The sequence below is a fragment of the Xenopus tropicalis genome, chromosome 2 (genome assembly GCF_000004195.4).
Source record: "Xenopus tropicalis strain Nigerian chromosome 2, UCB_Xtro_10.0, whole genome shotgun sequence".
Lineage (NCBI taxonomy): Eukaryota > Metazoa > Chordata > Amphibia > Anura > Pipidae > Xenopus > Xenopus tropicalis.
In genome coordinates this window covers 137,850,954-137,868,012 of record NC_030678.2, presented here as the reverse complement: position 1 = coordinate 137,868,012, position 17,059 = coordinate 137,850,954, and the positions used below count along the sequence as shown (strand labels likewise).

Genomic DNA, 17,059 nt, shown 5'->3' with positions numbered 1-17,059 from the left:
AAAGACATTGGTTTGGGGGGCACTGAGAGCAACATCCAAGGGGTTGGGGAGCAACATGTTGCCCCTGAGTCACTGGTTGGGAATCCCTAAACCAACGTTTTTTTTTTTTACTCACTGTTTGAAGAGCAGGCAAAGCTACACCTACAAAGCTGGCGATGTTGTTTACAAAAAGCATCTTTAATCAGTTGCTGATAAGGTGATATCAGTGAATTATAGTGAGGGTTTCAGCAGAGAGTCAAAAGATTATAAAATATGCACCAGAGCCTCTTTCTCCCTGTGGTGATTTGTTGGACATATTTTATAATCTTTTGACTCTCTGCTGAAACCCTCACTATAATTCACTGATATCACCTTATCAGCAACTGATTAAAGATGCTTTTTGTAAACAACATCACCAGCTTTGTAGGTTTTACAGGAACTGTGAGCAAAGCAGCTGTCAAGGAATTAGTACGAGACGCAAAACATGAAGCCTTCTAATTAAAAACATTACAGAATTATTCATTAGTTTTTAACAATGATTTATTTTATTTCGTCTAAATAACATGCAAATAACTCTGCTCAGAAATGTATTACTTCTGAAAGCAATTGTGAACCGAGGTGGCGGAAAACCAACAGGAAAAATAAGTCTTGTGTTTTTTGTTACTTTTTCTCTTTAACAGAGGCGTGACGATCAGACAAAAACAGGTTGGGAAAGGAGGTACCGTGACTTCCTACAAGCATCCGACTGTGTAAAGCAAACTTACGCTGCATGCCACTCCCACAAGGCGGTACGTGACGCGTCACGGCGCTTACGTGCAGTCGGGACGTTCAGTCTCGCGTGATGAGACTTGTGGCGTTGGGATTTCTGTGAGACAGGAGGCTGGGAGGTTGCAGTTAACAGTTTTGCGGGAGGTGTAAGTAACGATCCGGGACTGCGGGCTGTTAGGGAAATCTGGACTGTTGGGCTGTATAAGGAAAAGCCAGACTGCTGGGCAGTATGAACGCTGTATAGGGGAAAGAACATACAGGCACCCTAGCAACCGCCCTCCCGAAGTCTGCAGCTCACTGACAGCAGGGGTCCCGGTAATCCAAGTAAGTGCAGCACAGTCACCCCCCATAAGAAGTAAAACTGAGCGGGCCCGGGTGACTGTCCCAACCCGGTGTCGGCCCGGGTATGCCTAACCTTCTGTTGTGTGGATTTTGCAGGACTACAGTTCCCAGCATGCAATTATCGGATGCTGTGAGAGGTACTGCTGTAGCTGCATTTGCCGACCCCTAAGGAGTTCTGCTTTTAGTCAGCTGTCAGTCACAATAAGATAGTGGCGTAGAGGAAGTGAGCTCCTCCTGTGTCTGCCCATCCATCTTTTCCTGAACTACAACACCCAGCATGCTTCAGCTGTCTAGTATAGGTTGGATGCGCCTGGGAGGTGTTGGACAGCAGAATCTTGGCAAACAGGCTGCAAGCCAGATAGGGTATTTCTGTTGTATTATTTATAAACATTGGTATTTTTAGTTATACTAGGGCTGGGTTAGGTAAGGCAGAGTAGTGTTCCGACAAGAAGGTATTGGCAAACAGGGCTGTTTTGTTTATCACATGATTCATAAGAACAGGAATAAATCTAGGTTTTAGATTTAGGAATAACCCTGTTTTATCAACATGTGTATAGAAATATAAAAGAAAACTAATGCTCAGATTATATTTACAAAAGACCATGGAGCTGTTCAGCTGGAAAAGTGCTATGAAGTCTTAAATGCAGCAGGGTTATAGGGCTGTGTTCACTTCCTATAGCCAATTCTACATGTACCCCTGTAAGAAAAGAGTCTCACAGTTAACATGGTATGTCTGTCTTTAATGGGGGTAATCACCTTTGCTGCCCTGGCTCTTCCTGGCAAAATGGTCCCAAATTCTGCATCAAAGGTGTAAAGTAGGGAGCAAAGACCCCCCTTCTGCATTGGGGCAGCATCGAGTCCTAGATTCAGGAAAGCACTTATTTGGGAAGCAGAGGAGGAGGAAAAGTAAATAGGCAATAGTGACTAGAAAACCCTCAGTGATTAGTGTCGCTTATTTACTACCTAGTGCTCCTCTTCAAATAACGTACCAGCCCAGAGTACTGTTTTCTGAGTGCCATGCTGCCAACGTTCCCCAAGTCCCCTGTGCCAGTTCTAGGAGGGCAAAAGCACAGTATGTAAATCTACAAAAAAGTTCTATATTGAGAGTTAAAGGAGAAGGAAAGTCAAAACCTATAAAGCACACACCCTTCAATAGTTCTACTATTGTTAAGTAAAAACACTTTATTTTTGGCTCAAGATAAGTTTTTTACTTACAGCACACTTTCTCATCGGTTTAGAGAACAGTGCCGCCATCTTGGAAAAGGGATGCTCACTTCCTTTCCCTCACTGCTCTGTACTGAGCATGCACATCATTCCCTCCCCCCTGAGCCTAGGCGCGCGTCCGTCTTTGCCGTGGGAGGGCGAGCGCTCCTGTTTGTGCACGCTCACAGCATATCTTACATGCGCATGCGCTTACTAAGGAGCTGGTCTTAGTTTGGCTTCTGATCATTTGAACAGGCGAAATATGGGGAGACTTAAGGGCACTTTTTAGATAACTGAAGGTATGCCTGCAGCTTGAGATTAACTCTTTACTAGCCTTTCCTTGTCCTTTAAGATGACTGTGCTGCACACTGCAAACACTATCCCGTGCTGGTGCTTTTTTTTTTTTTAATAAAAAAGAGGAGTACCAGCCCAGGGTAGCAGAAAAGTATGTAGATTCACTAGGGGGTGTCAAACAACATTAATAAACAAGTGATTTTGCTTTTGTTTTCCTTTAATAGGTCCTAATTACCTGAATGAAAAGTTTGAAAAGAAGTGATTATACCCTTCTTTTGTTCAACACTAGCACAATAAATCAGCTTGTACTGAAAAATATATTCTGCCTATGCTTTTAATTTAAAAAAAATGAAGTAGAGGAAAATTCATAATCACTGGGGAGTGCCAAAATGTTAGACACCACCCAGTGATTATAATTACTTACCTGAGATACTTCTATAAGAATGCCAAATCGCCATATTCTTCTTTCTGGATCCTCTCAAAAGCCTGGTCAGGGTGCACATGTGAAGTAAAGTAAAAAGCCAGGCTTATAAGCAAGAAGCCTGCTTTATATTCTGCCTGGGGCCACAGAGGGGATCCAAGAACAAGAATAATATGCAATGGTATGAACCTGCCAGAATAGCAACACTAACTGTGCCATGCCATTTTTGCCTGGATTCTTTACATGGGTTCTTTTCCTTAGAGCTGTTTACACGAGCATGCTGTATTAGAAATAACACAGGCCAATATTAGCTGTCAACTTGACCCCTCTGGTCCAGGTAGGCAGCATGTCAACCACTGCACAGGAATAAACTAACTGCCTGTCTGATATCTGTTAGGGATTGGTCAGATATCTATCAGGTAGGATTACAAATCCTTTCTGTATTCCACAAGGATGGGGTTGATGTGGTTCTTTAGTCTGGGAGCCAAACATTTGCATCAACCTGATTCAGTTCACTATGTGGGTGACTAAAGCTGGCCATACACATACTATTATGTATATACTATTGATATTGGTCAGTTCTAGAATCAAGCAAGTTAGAAATTTCATCTTCCAAAGTATAGTGTCATCCAGGTCATTGTGCATGGGCAGATAAGGATGTGAAGAGATGCTGTTGCTATTCTTTTAGTTTCTGCAGTTATGATCATTTATATGCTTTGCACAAATGATCAGAACAATAGGAAGGTGTGTCCCCGTGCATACTATCTGTCTGTTCAACCCATCAGCGCAGAGATTGAATGCAGAGGGGCAGCTCTTTACTGTTAATGCTGCCAATCACCAGCAGATCTTTCAGGTAATGGCCTTCTGCTGTTTATCTGCTGGACTAATGCCAACAGGCATATTGATTAATTGGATCCTGGAAGTAAAGAGGGAAATATAATTGGTAGCAAACACTTATATTCACATAGAACCCCATATTTTTTGTGTGTTTTTTGCATGCTGAGACATATATAAAAAATATGTATTTTTGTTGATTGGCGGGTAGGGCTTACCAAGTAGTAACAAGGAATGGCGGAGAAGATTAGGTTATAGAAAAATAGAGGAGTGTTTGTAATGTTTGTAAGATCGTCGTTTCTTGGTCCAAATTAATGTTTTGGGCAATGGCACATAGGGAATTACCATTCCAGCAATGAAAGCAGAGGTTTCACAGTTCTTCCTGAACCCATGATTGCTGTTTTTAATTTTATTACTTATGCTACACCTCTTGTTCCCCTTTCCACTGATATCATTGGGATGAGTTATATGACAACTAGTGGGCTATTTGACTGCCCTGTGCCAGTCCGATAGTATCACTTTTTCTGGAGAATGCTGAAACTGAAGTGCTCAACCTGCAAACTAAACATATTATTTAATTAACTAAAGTTTGAGTTTAGTTATTAGAATGCTTTATTAATATAGTGCCAACATATTGTGCTCACTCTACAGAGATTATACATTGTTCAAATATAAATCCCTTCCTCATTTGAACGTAAAATCTCCCCTATCACATTTACACACACAAGGAAATGAGGTAGGATTTTATTTTAACAGGCAAAGTGTTGAAAATGTGGTATATGTGTTTTTTTACAGAAAATTGTCTGTATAAAAAGACCCAATATAGCCAGACATTTTACCATTCAACAATAAATAAAGTAACAAAGGGGCAGGTTCTTTGTTGTCACCTTGCTAGACAGGTGCAACCATAACCGTATTTATGTTATCATCAATTAATAGGTGAGTACAGTATTTTCTTTTGCTCTATGTACATCACCATAGACAATGCAGATATTTAGTGGCTCATTGTTTCCTTCACTAGCGTGACAATTTCAAGAATTCAGTTTGTTTTATTCTGGTTTGGAAGTCATGTGAAAGATATTATCCGAAACAAGAATTCTGGCTCTGTTATTGGGACTGCCTTTGTGTCTGAGCTTAGGGATATGGAGCAAATATTTTATGTTTATGTTGTAATTCACTGTTGTTTATGGGAAAATACTGCTGCTAGAATTTTCGTAGAATTTTCCACACCTTTTACTAGACAAAATATAATAATATAATATCTGTTTATCCAGATATTCTTCAGAAAGAGTGGATGCAATATGAGATTTACACTAGCCACATATTATTTCCATAAGGGAACGCACAATGAGATCACATTTCTCCTTGTATTTGACCCTGTACCTTTATAGACATAGGCAATACTATGCACTGTGCTATTTGTGGGAGACAAACAAGACCTGAGTTGTTTGTAACAATTCTTTTTGTTGGCAATGGGAAAAAAATACAGAAATCTCCTGGCATTTCCATTGTTGTTACATATAGCTTTCCCATAGGGGCACATTTACAAAGGCACGAACGTTCATTCGAACGCTCCAAGCGTATTTTTGCCGAATTTTTTTCAGGCGTCCGCTGCACAACTTTTTGTACGCTTGCACGAAAAAATTGCTGTTTACAAGTACGAAAATTTAGTGACTTTCGGATCGCCAATACGATATTATCGTGACTAATACGATTTTTTTGTAAGCATTTTCGTGATATTTGCGATCTTCAGAAATTTTTGTTTCCAATCCGAATTTTTCCCATTCAGGATTCGAACTTGTGATTTAATAAATCTGCCCCTTAGTCTATCATTGTAATAACCAGGTGCGTTGACATCCTTACCCCGGCAGTTTCACAACAGTTCACACTTCCAGTCATGTACTTTGAAGGATTAACACCTTCATCAATGAGAATCTTGGTACCATTGTGATTGGATCATACCTTCTTACACCTGTCGGTTTCAGCTAACACCTAACTGAACAAGTTCAATGGAACCATTGCGATTGGATGTCTGTGACTCTACTACCATCAAGAGTTTAAATACCGGGGAATTCCCTACCAGTCATTTGAACTGAAGAAGCCACTCGGATGAGTGGTGAAACGTTTTCAAGAAAAACTCAGAAAAGTCCAGTTGTTTTAGACTTAATTCTACTAGATACTGTATATCATGACCTGGATGAATGAGAATCTTCATAGACAATAACCAGTTGTTCCCAGCAAAAGCAAAGAGGGTTTTTTTTTGTTTAGTTTTTAGGGTCTAGCGGTAGAGTCCAGAGTAGCATGGGCTATTAACACTAAATGAGAGATTGGATGCATGTGGCTTCCCAGTCACATGGGGAGGAATGAAGTATTTTGCTCGGTATGAGGTGGCACTAAAACATGATGTAACGGAAGCACACTGTATTATTATTTTTGAGTAACCTCTGTATTTTTCATATAAAGCCACAAAGTGCAGGATACAGATTTATTATATTTGTACAAGCTTTGAGGTTTTATGGTTAGATTATGTTTTATTGTATTTTTGTGTATGAGCTGTTGAGTATTTTTTTTATGCTGTGTTACATTGTTGGCTGGCCATGCCCTGAATGATGAAGTACCACACCCCTGATCATAAGGCTATTAGGATTTCTGTCTTTTTGCTAGAGGATTATCACAATTAGAAGGAAGGTTTTGTGAGATGTTAGGCAGTTTATGGGTAGCAGACGTAATGGGACTTTAGTTCATATCAGAATCTGAATGCAGTCAGACCAATGCGTTTACAGACGCTAAGGAAAGCCCATCATTGGTAAAATATGCATTTGTCTCTTTATGTTTCTGTTTCAAAAGATAAGTAAAAAGAGCATTGTGCAATATGTAGACAAGACGTACATTTATTTTTCTTTTATGTCCTTAAAGTAACACACTGCCATTATGCCCATCTTGGCCAATGCGGGGCAGGCATTCTGGAAGGCCTATCTGTGTTCTCTATCCACCGAAGTACATTTCATCCTACAATACATTCATTTCCAATATACACTATTTGATATAGCATGGAACCATTATCATAGCCAGTTAAATGCTTGGGGTATGGCCTTGGGTGTACCAGTTCCAAGAGGCTCATGCTAATCCCTAGTTAAATGTGTATTTCTTGATTTCATGTTTTCTTAAGAACTGATTTCAGTGAAATTCAGTGTGTAGCAGGAAATATGCAGCTGCTGGTACTTTTTCATTCATTTGTTTTTGTCATTGGAATTTGGTTTGGTTTTGTTTTTGTTTTGTATGTACAGTGGTGTGAAAAACTATTTGCCCCCTTCCTGATTTCTTATTCTTTTGCATGTTTGTCACACAAAATGTTTCTGATCATCAAACACATTTAACTATTAGTCAAAGATAACACAAGTAAACACAAAATGCAGTTTTTAAATGAAGGTTTTTATTATTTTGGGAGAAAAAAAATCCAAACCTACATGGCCCTGTGTGTAAAAAGTAATTGCCCCCTGAACCTAATAACTGGTTGGGCCACCCTTAGCAGCAATAACTGCAATCAAGCGTTTGCGATAACTTGCAACGAGTCTTTTACAGCGCTCTGGATGAATTTTGGCCCACTCATCTTTGCAGAATTGTTGTAATTCAGCTTTATTTGAGGGTTTTCTAGCATGAACCGCCTTTTCAAGGTCATGTCACAACATCTCAATAGGATTCAGGTCAGGACTTTGACTAGGCCACTCCAAAGTCTTCATTTTGTTTTTCTTCAGCCATTCAGAGGTGGATTTGCTGGTGTGTTTTGGGTCATTGTCCTGTTGCAGCACCCAAGATCGCTTCAGCTTGAGTTGACGAACAGATGGCCGGACATTCTCCTTCAGGATTTTTTGGTAGACAGTAGAATTCATGGTTCCATCTATCACAGCAAGCCTTCCAGGTCCTGAAGCAGCAAAACAACCCCAGACCATCACACTACCACCACCATATTTTACTGTTGGTATGATGTTCTTTTTCTGAAATGCTGTGTTACTTTTACGCCAGATGTAACGGGACACGCACCTACCAAAAAGTTCAACTTTTGTCTCGTCGGTCCACAAGGTATTTTCCCAAAAGTCTTGGCAATCATTGAGATGTTTTTTAGCAAAATTGAGACGAGCCTTAATGTTCTTTTTGCTTAAAAGTGGTTTGCGCCTTTGAAATCTGCCATGCAGGCTGTTTTTGCCCAGTCTCTTTCTTATGGTGGAGTCGTGAACACTGACCTTAATTGAGGCAAGTGAGGCCTGCAGTTCTTTAGATGTTGTCCTGGGGTCTTTTGTGGCCTCTCGGATGAGTTGTCTCTGCGCTCTTGGGGTAATTTTGGTCGGCCGGCCACTCCTGGGAAGGTTCACCACTGTTCCATGTTTTTGCCATTTGTGGATAATGGCTCTCACTGTGGTTCGCTGTAGTCCCAAAGCTTTAGAAATGGCTTTATAACCTTTACCAGACTGATAGATCTCAATTACTTTTGTTCTCATTTGTTCCTGAATTTCTTTGGATCTTGGCATGATGTCTAGCTTTTGAGGTGCTTTTGGTCTACTTCTCTGTGTCAGGTAGCTCCTATTTAAGTGATTTCTTGATTGAAACAGGTGTGGCAGTAATCAGGCCTGGGGGTGACTACAGAAATTGAACTCAGGTGTGATAAACCACAGTTAAGTTATTGTTTAACAAGGGGGGCAAACACTTTTTCACACAGGGCCATGTAGATTTGGAGTTTTTTTTCTCCCTTAATAACGTAAACCTTCATTTAAAAACTGCATTTTGTGTTCAGTTATGTTATCTTTGACTAATAGTTAACGGTTTTTGATGAGCAGAAACATTTAAGTGTGACAAATATGCAAAAGAATAAGAAATCAGGAAGGGGGCAAATAGTTTTTCACACCACTGTATGTATGTATATCTTTATTTATAAAGCGCTACTTATGTACGCAGTGCTGTACAGTAGAATACGTTAATACAAACAGGGTGTTAAGATAATAGATAAATACAAAGTATAATAATAAATACAGATAAATACAGCAGCAATAAGTTAAGAGTCGAGGACACAAGAGGAAGGAGGTCCCTGCCCTGTAGAGCTTACAATCTATATGGGAGGGTAACTAACAGACACAAATAGGCAAATATAAGTGCTGTAGGTCACAGTGGGTGACACTACAATATATTCCATTTTTTTAAAAATCTCTTTTATCTATACATTTCAACAAAAAATATAAAAGAAAAAGAGAACATAGTAGGTATATATTCCATTTTTACAAATATTTGAGATCTGTGTGTTTGTATTTTGTATTTATTCCTTTAATGGAAATGGCATTGTTAATTCTGATTAGCACACTGTTTTTGCACTAAAGCGCAGTGGGGGATGCATTCAAATATAGTATCCTTATAACTTTTATATTCAAAAATACATCTTTATCTAATTATTAATGTATTTAGAACTACCTTCTTGTCCCAAAATTCTGGGGTTATATTCACTGGCATTATTTAAGTGGGCACTGAGAGCAACATCCAAGGGGTTGGGGAGCAGCATGTTGTCCCTGAGCCACTGGTTGGGGATCACTGATTTAAGGGATAGTTAAAGGGAAAGTGACACATTTTTAAAACCTATTGGGTTGTCAACTCCAGTACGTGATTTCCTAGTCGACTTACTAAATGGTGTGTAGGGTTACTCTTCTCTTCCACTGGGAAAACAAGCAGGGAACGGCCTAAATATAACGCCAAAGGTATGGTGTTTTGAAAATAATAATGTCTTTCCTAACATTTAGCTGTGGTTCAAGAAAGTATCCAAATCTGAAGCATCAGGAACACAATACAAAAGGGTTTTGTTTTTTTTTTGTAAATATTCAAATGTGCACTGGTGAAAATAGCGCATTTGCTTCAGACACTCTAATTTAGTTCATATAAATAAACCACCAGTAACAATATAGTTATAGCAGGATACTGTATACAGTAGAACCACAATTTTACATTTCCGAGGGGTTGGCGTCAAAACGACTTAGATTCTGGTAAAACATAACGCAAAACATCTAGGAAAAAAAAAGGATGAAACTTGTCTGTATGGGGCCACAAAAAAAAATTGTCAATTCAAGTAAAATGGAAAATCTGGGCATGTAAATGTGGGATTCTTCTGTAGTATAAATTGCCTGTAGTACAAGTATATGTGGAAAAGAAATCGAACCACAGAAAGGGCAATATTTACTAATTAATAAATCTATAGGTTTAATATGTGTGCCACTGTTCCGTAATGTGCCTGGTTTATTTTACACTGCATCTGTATATGGAATCTTATTTTGTTTTGTTTGCGTTGCATTTTTAGGATATTTTTCCTAGATTCTGTAAACTGAAGGAAAATTGGGCAGTTTTTTTTCTTTTCAATATCTTCTGTGAAGATTTTAACAGTTGCAGGACGTGTGGGTAAAATGATACAATACTGTGTAGAAAAACAGAAATCACAAATTCATGTATTTTTGATCTCAGGACTGCATTGGTGCAAGGGTTCTAACCAATCAGCCACCATTCTCCTATATTCCCTATACACTTCATAAACTTTTACAGAATACACCTGGCGCAGATGTGCAGGCTGTGTGAGCTCTATGTGTGAGAATTTTGCCTTCATAAATTCACACAGAGACTTTTGACAGCATCTAAAAGTTTAAAAATAATCTTATACTGCATTGATATCTTCCCATATATAGATGTATGATAAATGTGGCCACTAGTTGGCACTCTTGCCTTATTTATCTCTACCAAAGCAAGTTCTTCTAAGTAGACACATGCGCAAGTGTTCTGTTTTCTTGATCAAACAAGAAAAAAAAAAAAAAAGCTTGGGAAAATGTACATTGCTGATTGCCTCTGAATTCCTGGATATCCAGAGTTTAAAGGGAAACCAACAACCTTCAAAGAACCATGCAGAAAAATTTCAACTGATGCAGAAAATCCAGACACCAGACTCTGATGCTCTACACAATGTTAAAGACACTTGATCTAATTAAAGGAATCACTGCTCTTCAAAGGAAACCTTACTAAATGGTCATAATGTGTTGACAAAAGTTGCCCATGGGACAGTATGATAAAAAGGGGGATATATACAGATCACATGATGCCAGGCAGATGGGCTTAAAGCTTACAGGGTCTCCTCAACAGATAGTGATGGCAATAAGAAGTGAGTTCTTTGAGTTTACTCTTTAATGTTCTGTAAAACATTAATGTAAAGGTTATTCTGCAAATATTTTATGCACCTATGTATATTTAAAGAATAACAGAAGTGGGAGCTGCCATACTGCATATACCACCAAGGCAAAGCTAATATCATTTGTCGATATTAGCTTTTTTTATTTTATTTGTAGTGCAAATTTATAGTTTTGTTTTTTGTTTTTTTTTATAATTTGTAGTGCATACATTGTTGCATTGATTTTGAACAGCCCATAATGGTGCTCATTTACCAGTCCTGCTGGCATTAATTTTGCTAGCTGCATTTTGCGCCTTGTACTGGATTTTAAATATGGGCCAGATGCAGAGCTCTGTTCTGTTGAGTTCTCCCAAAAGGCAGGTCACATGACACAAAGCTAGGGGCTTTCCAGGGTAATACCAATATTCCATTCAGCGCAGTATTCGGAGTGAGCTGAACATTTTTACACTCCATTCACAAAGTGACAGCACCAAGGGTTCAAGAAGAAGATAGACACAAATAAAGGATCCATGTTACGTGAACCCTATCCAAGCAATAACTTCCAAGTGTAAGAACTCTTCTGTGTTACTTAGCAATCAAATGCCTGAATGAGTACTGTTTTTAAAATGAATATTTTATCAGTGTGATATTTAAATAGTTTTAGTGTACTAGCTGCTGCCATTACTATCAGGTTCCAGGAATGATTCCGTCTGTTGCTATTGCTTTATAATATGATGTCTTTATTTTTTACCTTTTTTAATCTGCTCAACAAGTGTTTAATTAGATATTCTCAGACATTCTGTTTGTTTTCTCTGGATGCACATAGGATCCTTCTGAACCAATTATATGGATATGTGTTATTTATTTATCCATGTGACTGCATGTTCTACAAATGTGCCTTATTTGGCACCTCCATGAACTTTTATGATGCTTGTGTTGCTCTCCAAGTCTTTTAACATTTGACTGTGTCTCACGAGTAAGAAAGGTTGGGGGCCAAGTGTATATAGTGTATATTTTCTTTAAAAAGGAGACTGTTAGGCCTGTTAAGGAAGCTCTTCAGACTCCCCTATAGTAGGTAAGAACTGCTGACACATTATAGCTGCCCTTATTGGTCCCTTTATATGTGGCTTCAGTGCCTAAGTGCTCTCAGATTACTTAGTGTTTCTCAGTAGCAGTAGTAATGGGAATACACTTTCTCCCAGCGGCCTACTCAGACCATTGAGAAGCCTCAATCAATGCAGTGAATAAATTCAGCATGAAAAGCTGATCTCACTGTGTTGTGAAAAGGGCCTGCAGCACCATAAAGTTCAATTTAAAGTGATACTGACACATTTCTATCAATGATAGGAATCATGTGTTTGCACCTCAGGCAACACAATGGCTCGGGGTAAATTCACTGGGCGAGGCTGATGGCAGTGTAGAGGCTAATTCTCGACCTGAGTTTATCTGCTTATCCGTTTATAAGCATACCCCAGCCTAGTGCTATCCAATAGTCCAACAACAATCTTAAAGGAGACATATCCTATAAAAATTAAGACTGTACCAGTGAATTATACTCCTCTAGATATAGAAGGATTGTGCTTAAAAAGTTGTGTTTCTGACTGATTTATTGAGAAATTCCACAAAAACCCCCCTAGCCCCGCTCATCCATTCCACTTCTTGCTGGCTGAATTCTCTGGATGAGCTGGGGAGCCGGTGGCCCTCAGTACACTGCACTGTAGGATAGGAACCAATCAACAGCTAGGCTGACCTGATAGGGAACTGAAGCCTGTCTTTGCTTGTGTGACTGCAGGGCTGTGATTGGCTCTCCCCCTCCTACTGTGCTTCTGGCAGGGACCGTTAGGACACGCCCACTCTTCATTTCACACTAGACGGAGAAGTGATATGATCTATAGGGAGCTCCAATAAAGGGGCCATTGTTACAGAGAGGATTAATGTTTAGCCCAAAGGGAAACCAGCACCGTATATTATTCATAATTGCCTACAAAATTAGGGTTTTTCCCATTTATCCAATATGTCTCCTTTAATGACAGCAATCATGTCAGTAACAAGTCACTAACAAACAAACTCTGCAAATCCCATGGTTATCTAGAGAGACTGAGTTTCCAACATGTTTGTGTGCAGGCTGTGGGAGAGTCAGATGTGTCAGTCACAATAGGGCAATGCTGCAATAATCTGGAATACAAATGGAAACAGAGCAGGAGAATTGCTGCGTGATGGATCTGATTCTGTGGTGGTCTGAACAGTTCAGAGCTGGTCCCTCTCAATGCAATGCTCATTCTACTTAATGGCTGAAGGTCAGCAGTTTATTGCCCATGTATGGGGCTATTAGATATCAATTAGGCAGGTTTAAAAATCCCATCTGGCTGAGGAGTGCATTGGTGCGTTAATGTGTCCCAACAGCCTGTATTCCATGAACCATGTAATAAGCCCTACTTTATAGCCATTAGCAGAAGTTAGTAAGAAACACACTCCAAGTAGTTTACATTAGCATTGTGTATATATAATAATAAAAGAATACAACTGTTCCATGTGAAAAGTGTGCTGCTGACTGCACTTTCAAAGCACCCATGTGGCATTCATCTGAACTGAAGCATGTAGCATGAAGATTTTTATATGTCTGGTGATAAAAGGGAAACCCTAGCAGTGCTTATTCAGCATATAATTTACTGAGCATTGTTGCATAACTAAGTGGAAGTCCATTTGGATACATGCTGGGACTGCATTGTTTTCCTGCTGTACTTCTACTGTATGTGGATTTTTTTAGGTTTTTATTTTTAAAGGCATATTCTAGCAGCTCGAGTTGTACTAAGAATAACTGAGAATTATACCATTCTCTACCCTCCCCTCGGCTGCTTTCCCTTCTGTCCTTTTATTCTTCTGTTACTTATGACCATTTCTCGTTTGCCATCATTTTGTGTTCTGTTTTGCACTTTTTGTTTCCCTCATGCCCAATACTGTACTGGTGTTAGTATTACTTTAATATAATTTATACTTTACTATACTTTACATGTTGGTTGCAATGTGATACTAAATACTTTTATAAACTATAAAAATTAGCTGATCTGGTTTAAAAAGAAAACGTCACACTAAATATTCTAATCTTCTTGTATTTTACAGTCTACTTTTGCTTGGATCTGCTGCCTGTCCTCCACCTGCCCAGTGATTGTCCAGATCCTTCCTCCATCCTCTGGAGCCCTTCCTCTTTTTACTTTCTAGGACATGGCCGGTAGAGGAGCTGCAAGGCCAAACGGTCAGTCGCAAGCCAGTAAAATATGCCAATTCAAATTGGTGCTGCTGGGTGAATCGGCAGTAGGAAAGTCGAGCCTGGTATTGCGTTTCGTGAAGGGGCAATTTCATGAGTTTCAGGAAAGTACCATTGGTGGTAAGTGCATGTTAGGGTCTGGTTTGTTGTCCAAGAAACTGATTCTAGTACAAATGATAATACCTGTGGTATAGAGTTGGTATATATGGGCACTTGGGTCCTGTTGCATTTGGGTGGGTTGAGGATTCTAACGGCCATGCATAGGGTTACTGCTACTGCCAAGCAGTAGGTTCACAGTTGGGTCGACACGTGGAAAAGCAATGGAGTGCTACTATAGTGGCAAAAATAGATTGCCTGCTCCAAGTCACAAAATATTGCAGCCTTTGTATGTGAAGCAGGTGTCCTGTTTGATACCACAGTTTCCCACCTGCTCAAATTATATACCCCCCCCAAAGAAAATTGACAGCCATGTAGATCCTTAACACAATGCACAAGAGATGTTAAATATAAGCCTTCTCTGTTACATGTGTATATGTGACAAAATAATATTTTGCATTGGAGCTGTATTAATCATGGTTATAGATTACCTTTAATGCAGAGTTTTCACTATGGACTTCCTCTTGCAGTCCAACATATTTTTGGGGCCTTCTTAGGTCTGAACAGGCTTACAGCAAGAGAAAGGCATGATTGTAGCTGCTGTCTTGCTGTGGTTCAAGCCGTATAAAACAGCAGATTAGAATCCACACCAAAATGTCCCTCTGAGTTGGCCATCAGGCAGAGCCTTCAGTTCACTGGCCATTTTGATTCACTTTTCTTTATTAAGAGGGCTCTGAGTGAGGGTATCATAAAATAGCCCTGACTGTGAAATATGTACAATAATAAGCATGTGAAGTTTATGGTATGGCATATTCACAGTCATAATATGTTAGTATGTTTCACATACAACCCCACCCCTTAGCTAAATGCTGTCTGTAGCCCTCACACTCTTGCGCAATTATATATTAATCTCTGCTATGTACCGTATATACTAATCTTTACTATGTAGCTATTACAATTTTTCAGTTTTCTGTGCAGTTACATACACAATGCCTTTAAGAGGGGCTTGGATGGGTTCTTGAACAAGCATAGTATCCAAGGCTATTGTGATACTAAAATCTACAGTTAGTATTGATGTTTGTATATATGGTATAGGTAGGTCAGTATAGGTTTGTGTGTGCTAGGTTCACTTGGAAGAGTTAAACTTGATGGACTCTGGTCTTTTTTTTAACCCTATGTAACTATGTAGGTAACCATAAATACCCCAACAGGAGAATATGATGTTATTTGTTTTTAGTAGTCTCATAAAGCAATGGCATTTAGGCAAAAGGGGGGGGCTTAGAGGAGACTAAGACTGGTTTCTGTGTTGGGGCTATTATGCATCCTACACAAGATTTTATCTGTTCGGAGTAGTAGTTGTCCAGTCTCCAGTATGAGGCATTTGCACCAGCAGATGAGCAATACTGTGCAATGTGCGTGATTCCTAAAGTTTCAGTAAATAGATACAAATGCAACATAGCAACACTCTATTTTACAACAACCTCAGATCACTTTATTGTGGCTTCACACTGCTGTAGCGTGAGGCTCAGGATGCTGTAGGCATATTTTCATTTTTTTTTAAAGGAAAGTTTTTTTATATTGGGTTATTTCTGAAGCAGGCATAACTTTAGCCTGATAATTAATCTTTTGAGTTGTTTTTATATTGCTTTGCTTGTGGATGTGTTCCAGCTAAAACTTGGGATAGTGAAGTGCAATGACACTTTTATCTCTCATATATTATGGCATTTTAAAAATCAAAGACAATAAATGAAATTATACCCAATATAGAAAAAAAATTAACCAGGGAAGCTTGTATTTGCCTGTTAGGCTTTACTTTCTACAAAGTAATGACTCAGACTTTAAACTCTAAATATGTTCTTGTGGAGTTGCTTAGTGCAGGGGCTAACTATGCAATGGCATCTGCCTGCTAGGAGCAAGCTTTATTGCTGCTCTTTGTTATGGCAGGACTGCTTTATACTCCCTAGCTGCTTCTTTTTGGTTGCTCAGTAACAACACATCGGAATTCCTTGCTAGATGCTTATTAGGCTGAGAGAAGATTTTGGGAGGAGAACAGAGGCAAAAGAGAAACAAAAAAATTGTTATTGGCCGAAATAAGATATGGCAGAACCTACACCTTACACCTTTAGAGAAGCAAAAAGGTAAATGGAAGTAATTGCCAACATAGGAAACAAAATTCCTGTTTGTTTTACAGTGGAAACTCTTAAGAGGTATAGGGGCAGATTCACTAAATGTTGTTTGCGCTTATCGCATAGTTTTTTTCGTCGATAATTAAGTACCGATTCATCAGTCATTTCACATGTGCAAAAAAACGCATTATCGCAAAGCGGTATTTGCATGGCATTGATGTAATTATCGAATAGAAATAATACGAAGGCATAATTCACAAACACATATAAAGCGTTAAAAGCATAAAATGTGGCGATAATTACTGTGAAACTTAATGCCTCCCAGGAGTAGGCGTTACTAAACAAAGTTGCAGCCGGTGATTGTGGTGACAAGATGGAGTTTGCAGTCAGATTTAGTTCAAGTATGTCATCTTCCTAGAGTGTTGTATCCTCCAGTTGTCAGGGAAATGGTAATTTTCAGAATAGTAGTTTTTAGAAAGTAACTGCTACGTGCGTAATAGCGTGCGCTAATATCTGGTGCTACGAAATAACATATAAATATATTGCAT

At 39.1% G+C, this 17,059-nt stretch overlaps 1 protein-coding gene across 2 annotated transcripts in view; it reads left to right on the top strand.

The window, feature by feature from the left end:
- The first annotated feature begins 760 nt into the window (after window positions 1-760).
- rab5b (RAB5B, member RAS oncogene family) overlaps window positions 761-17,059 on the top strand; it is a 35,375-nt gene continuing 19,076 nt past the window's right edge. Inside the window, exons 1-2 of one of the 2 annotated variants that reach the window (XM_012956732.3) lie at window positions 761-893; window positions 14,145-14,409. In XM_012956732.3, coding sequence (XP_012812186.1) covers window positions 14,247-14,409 — 163 coding nt within the window. In that variant the 5' untranslated portion in view covers window positions 761-893; window positions 14,145-14,246. 2 annotated transcript variants of the gene reach the window in all.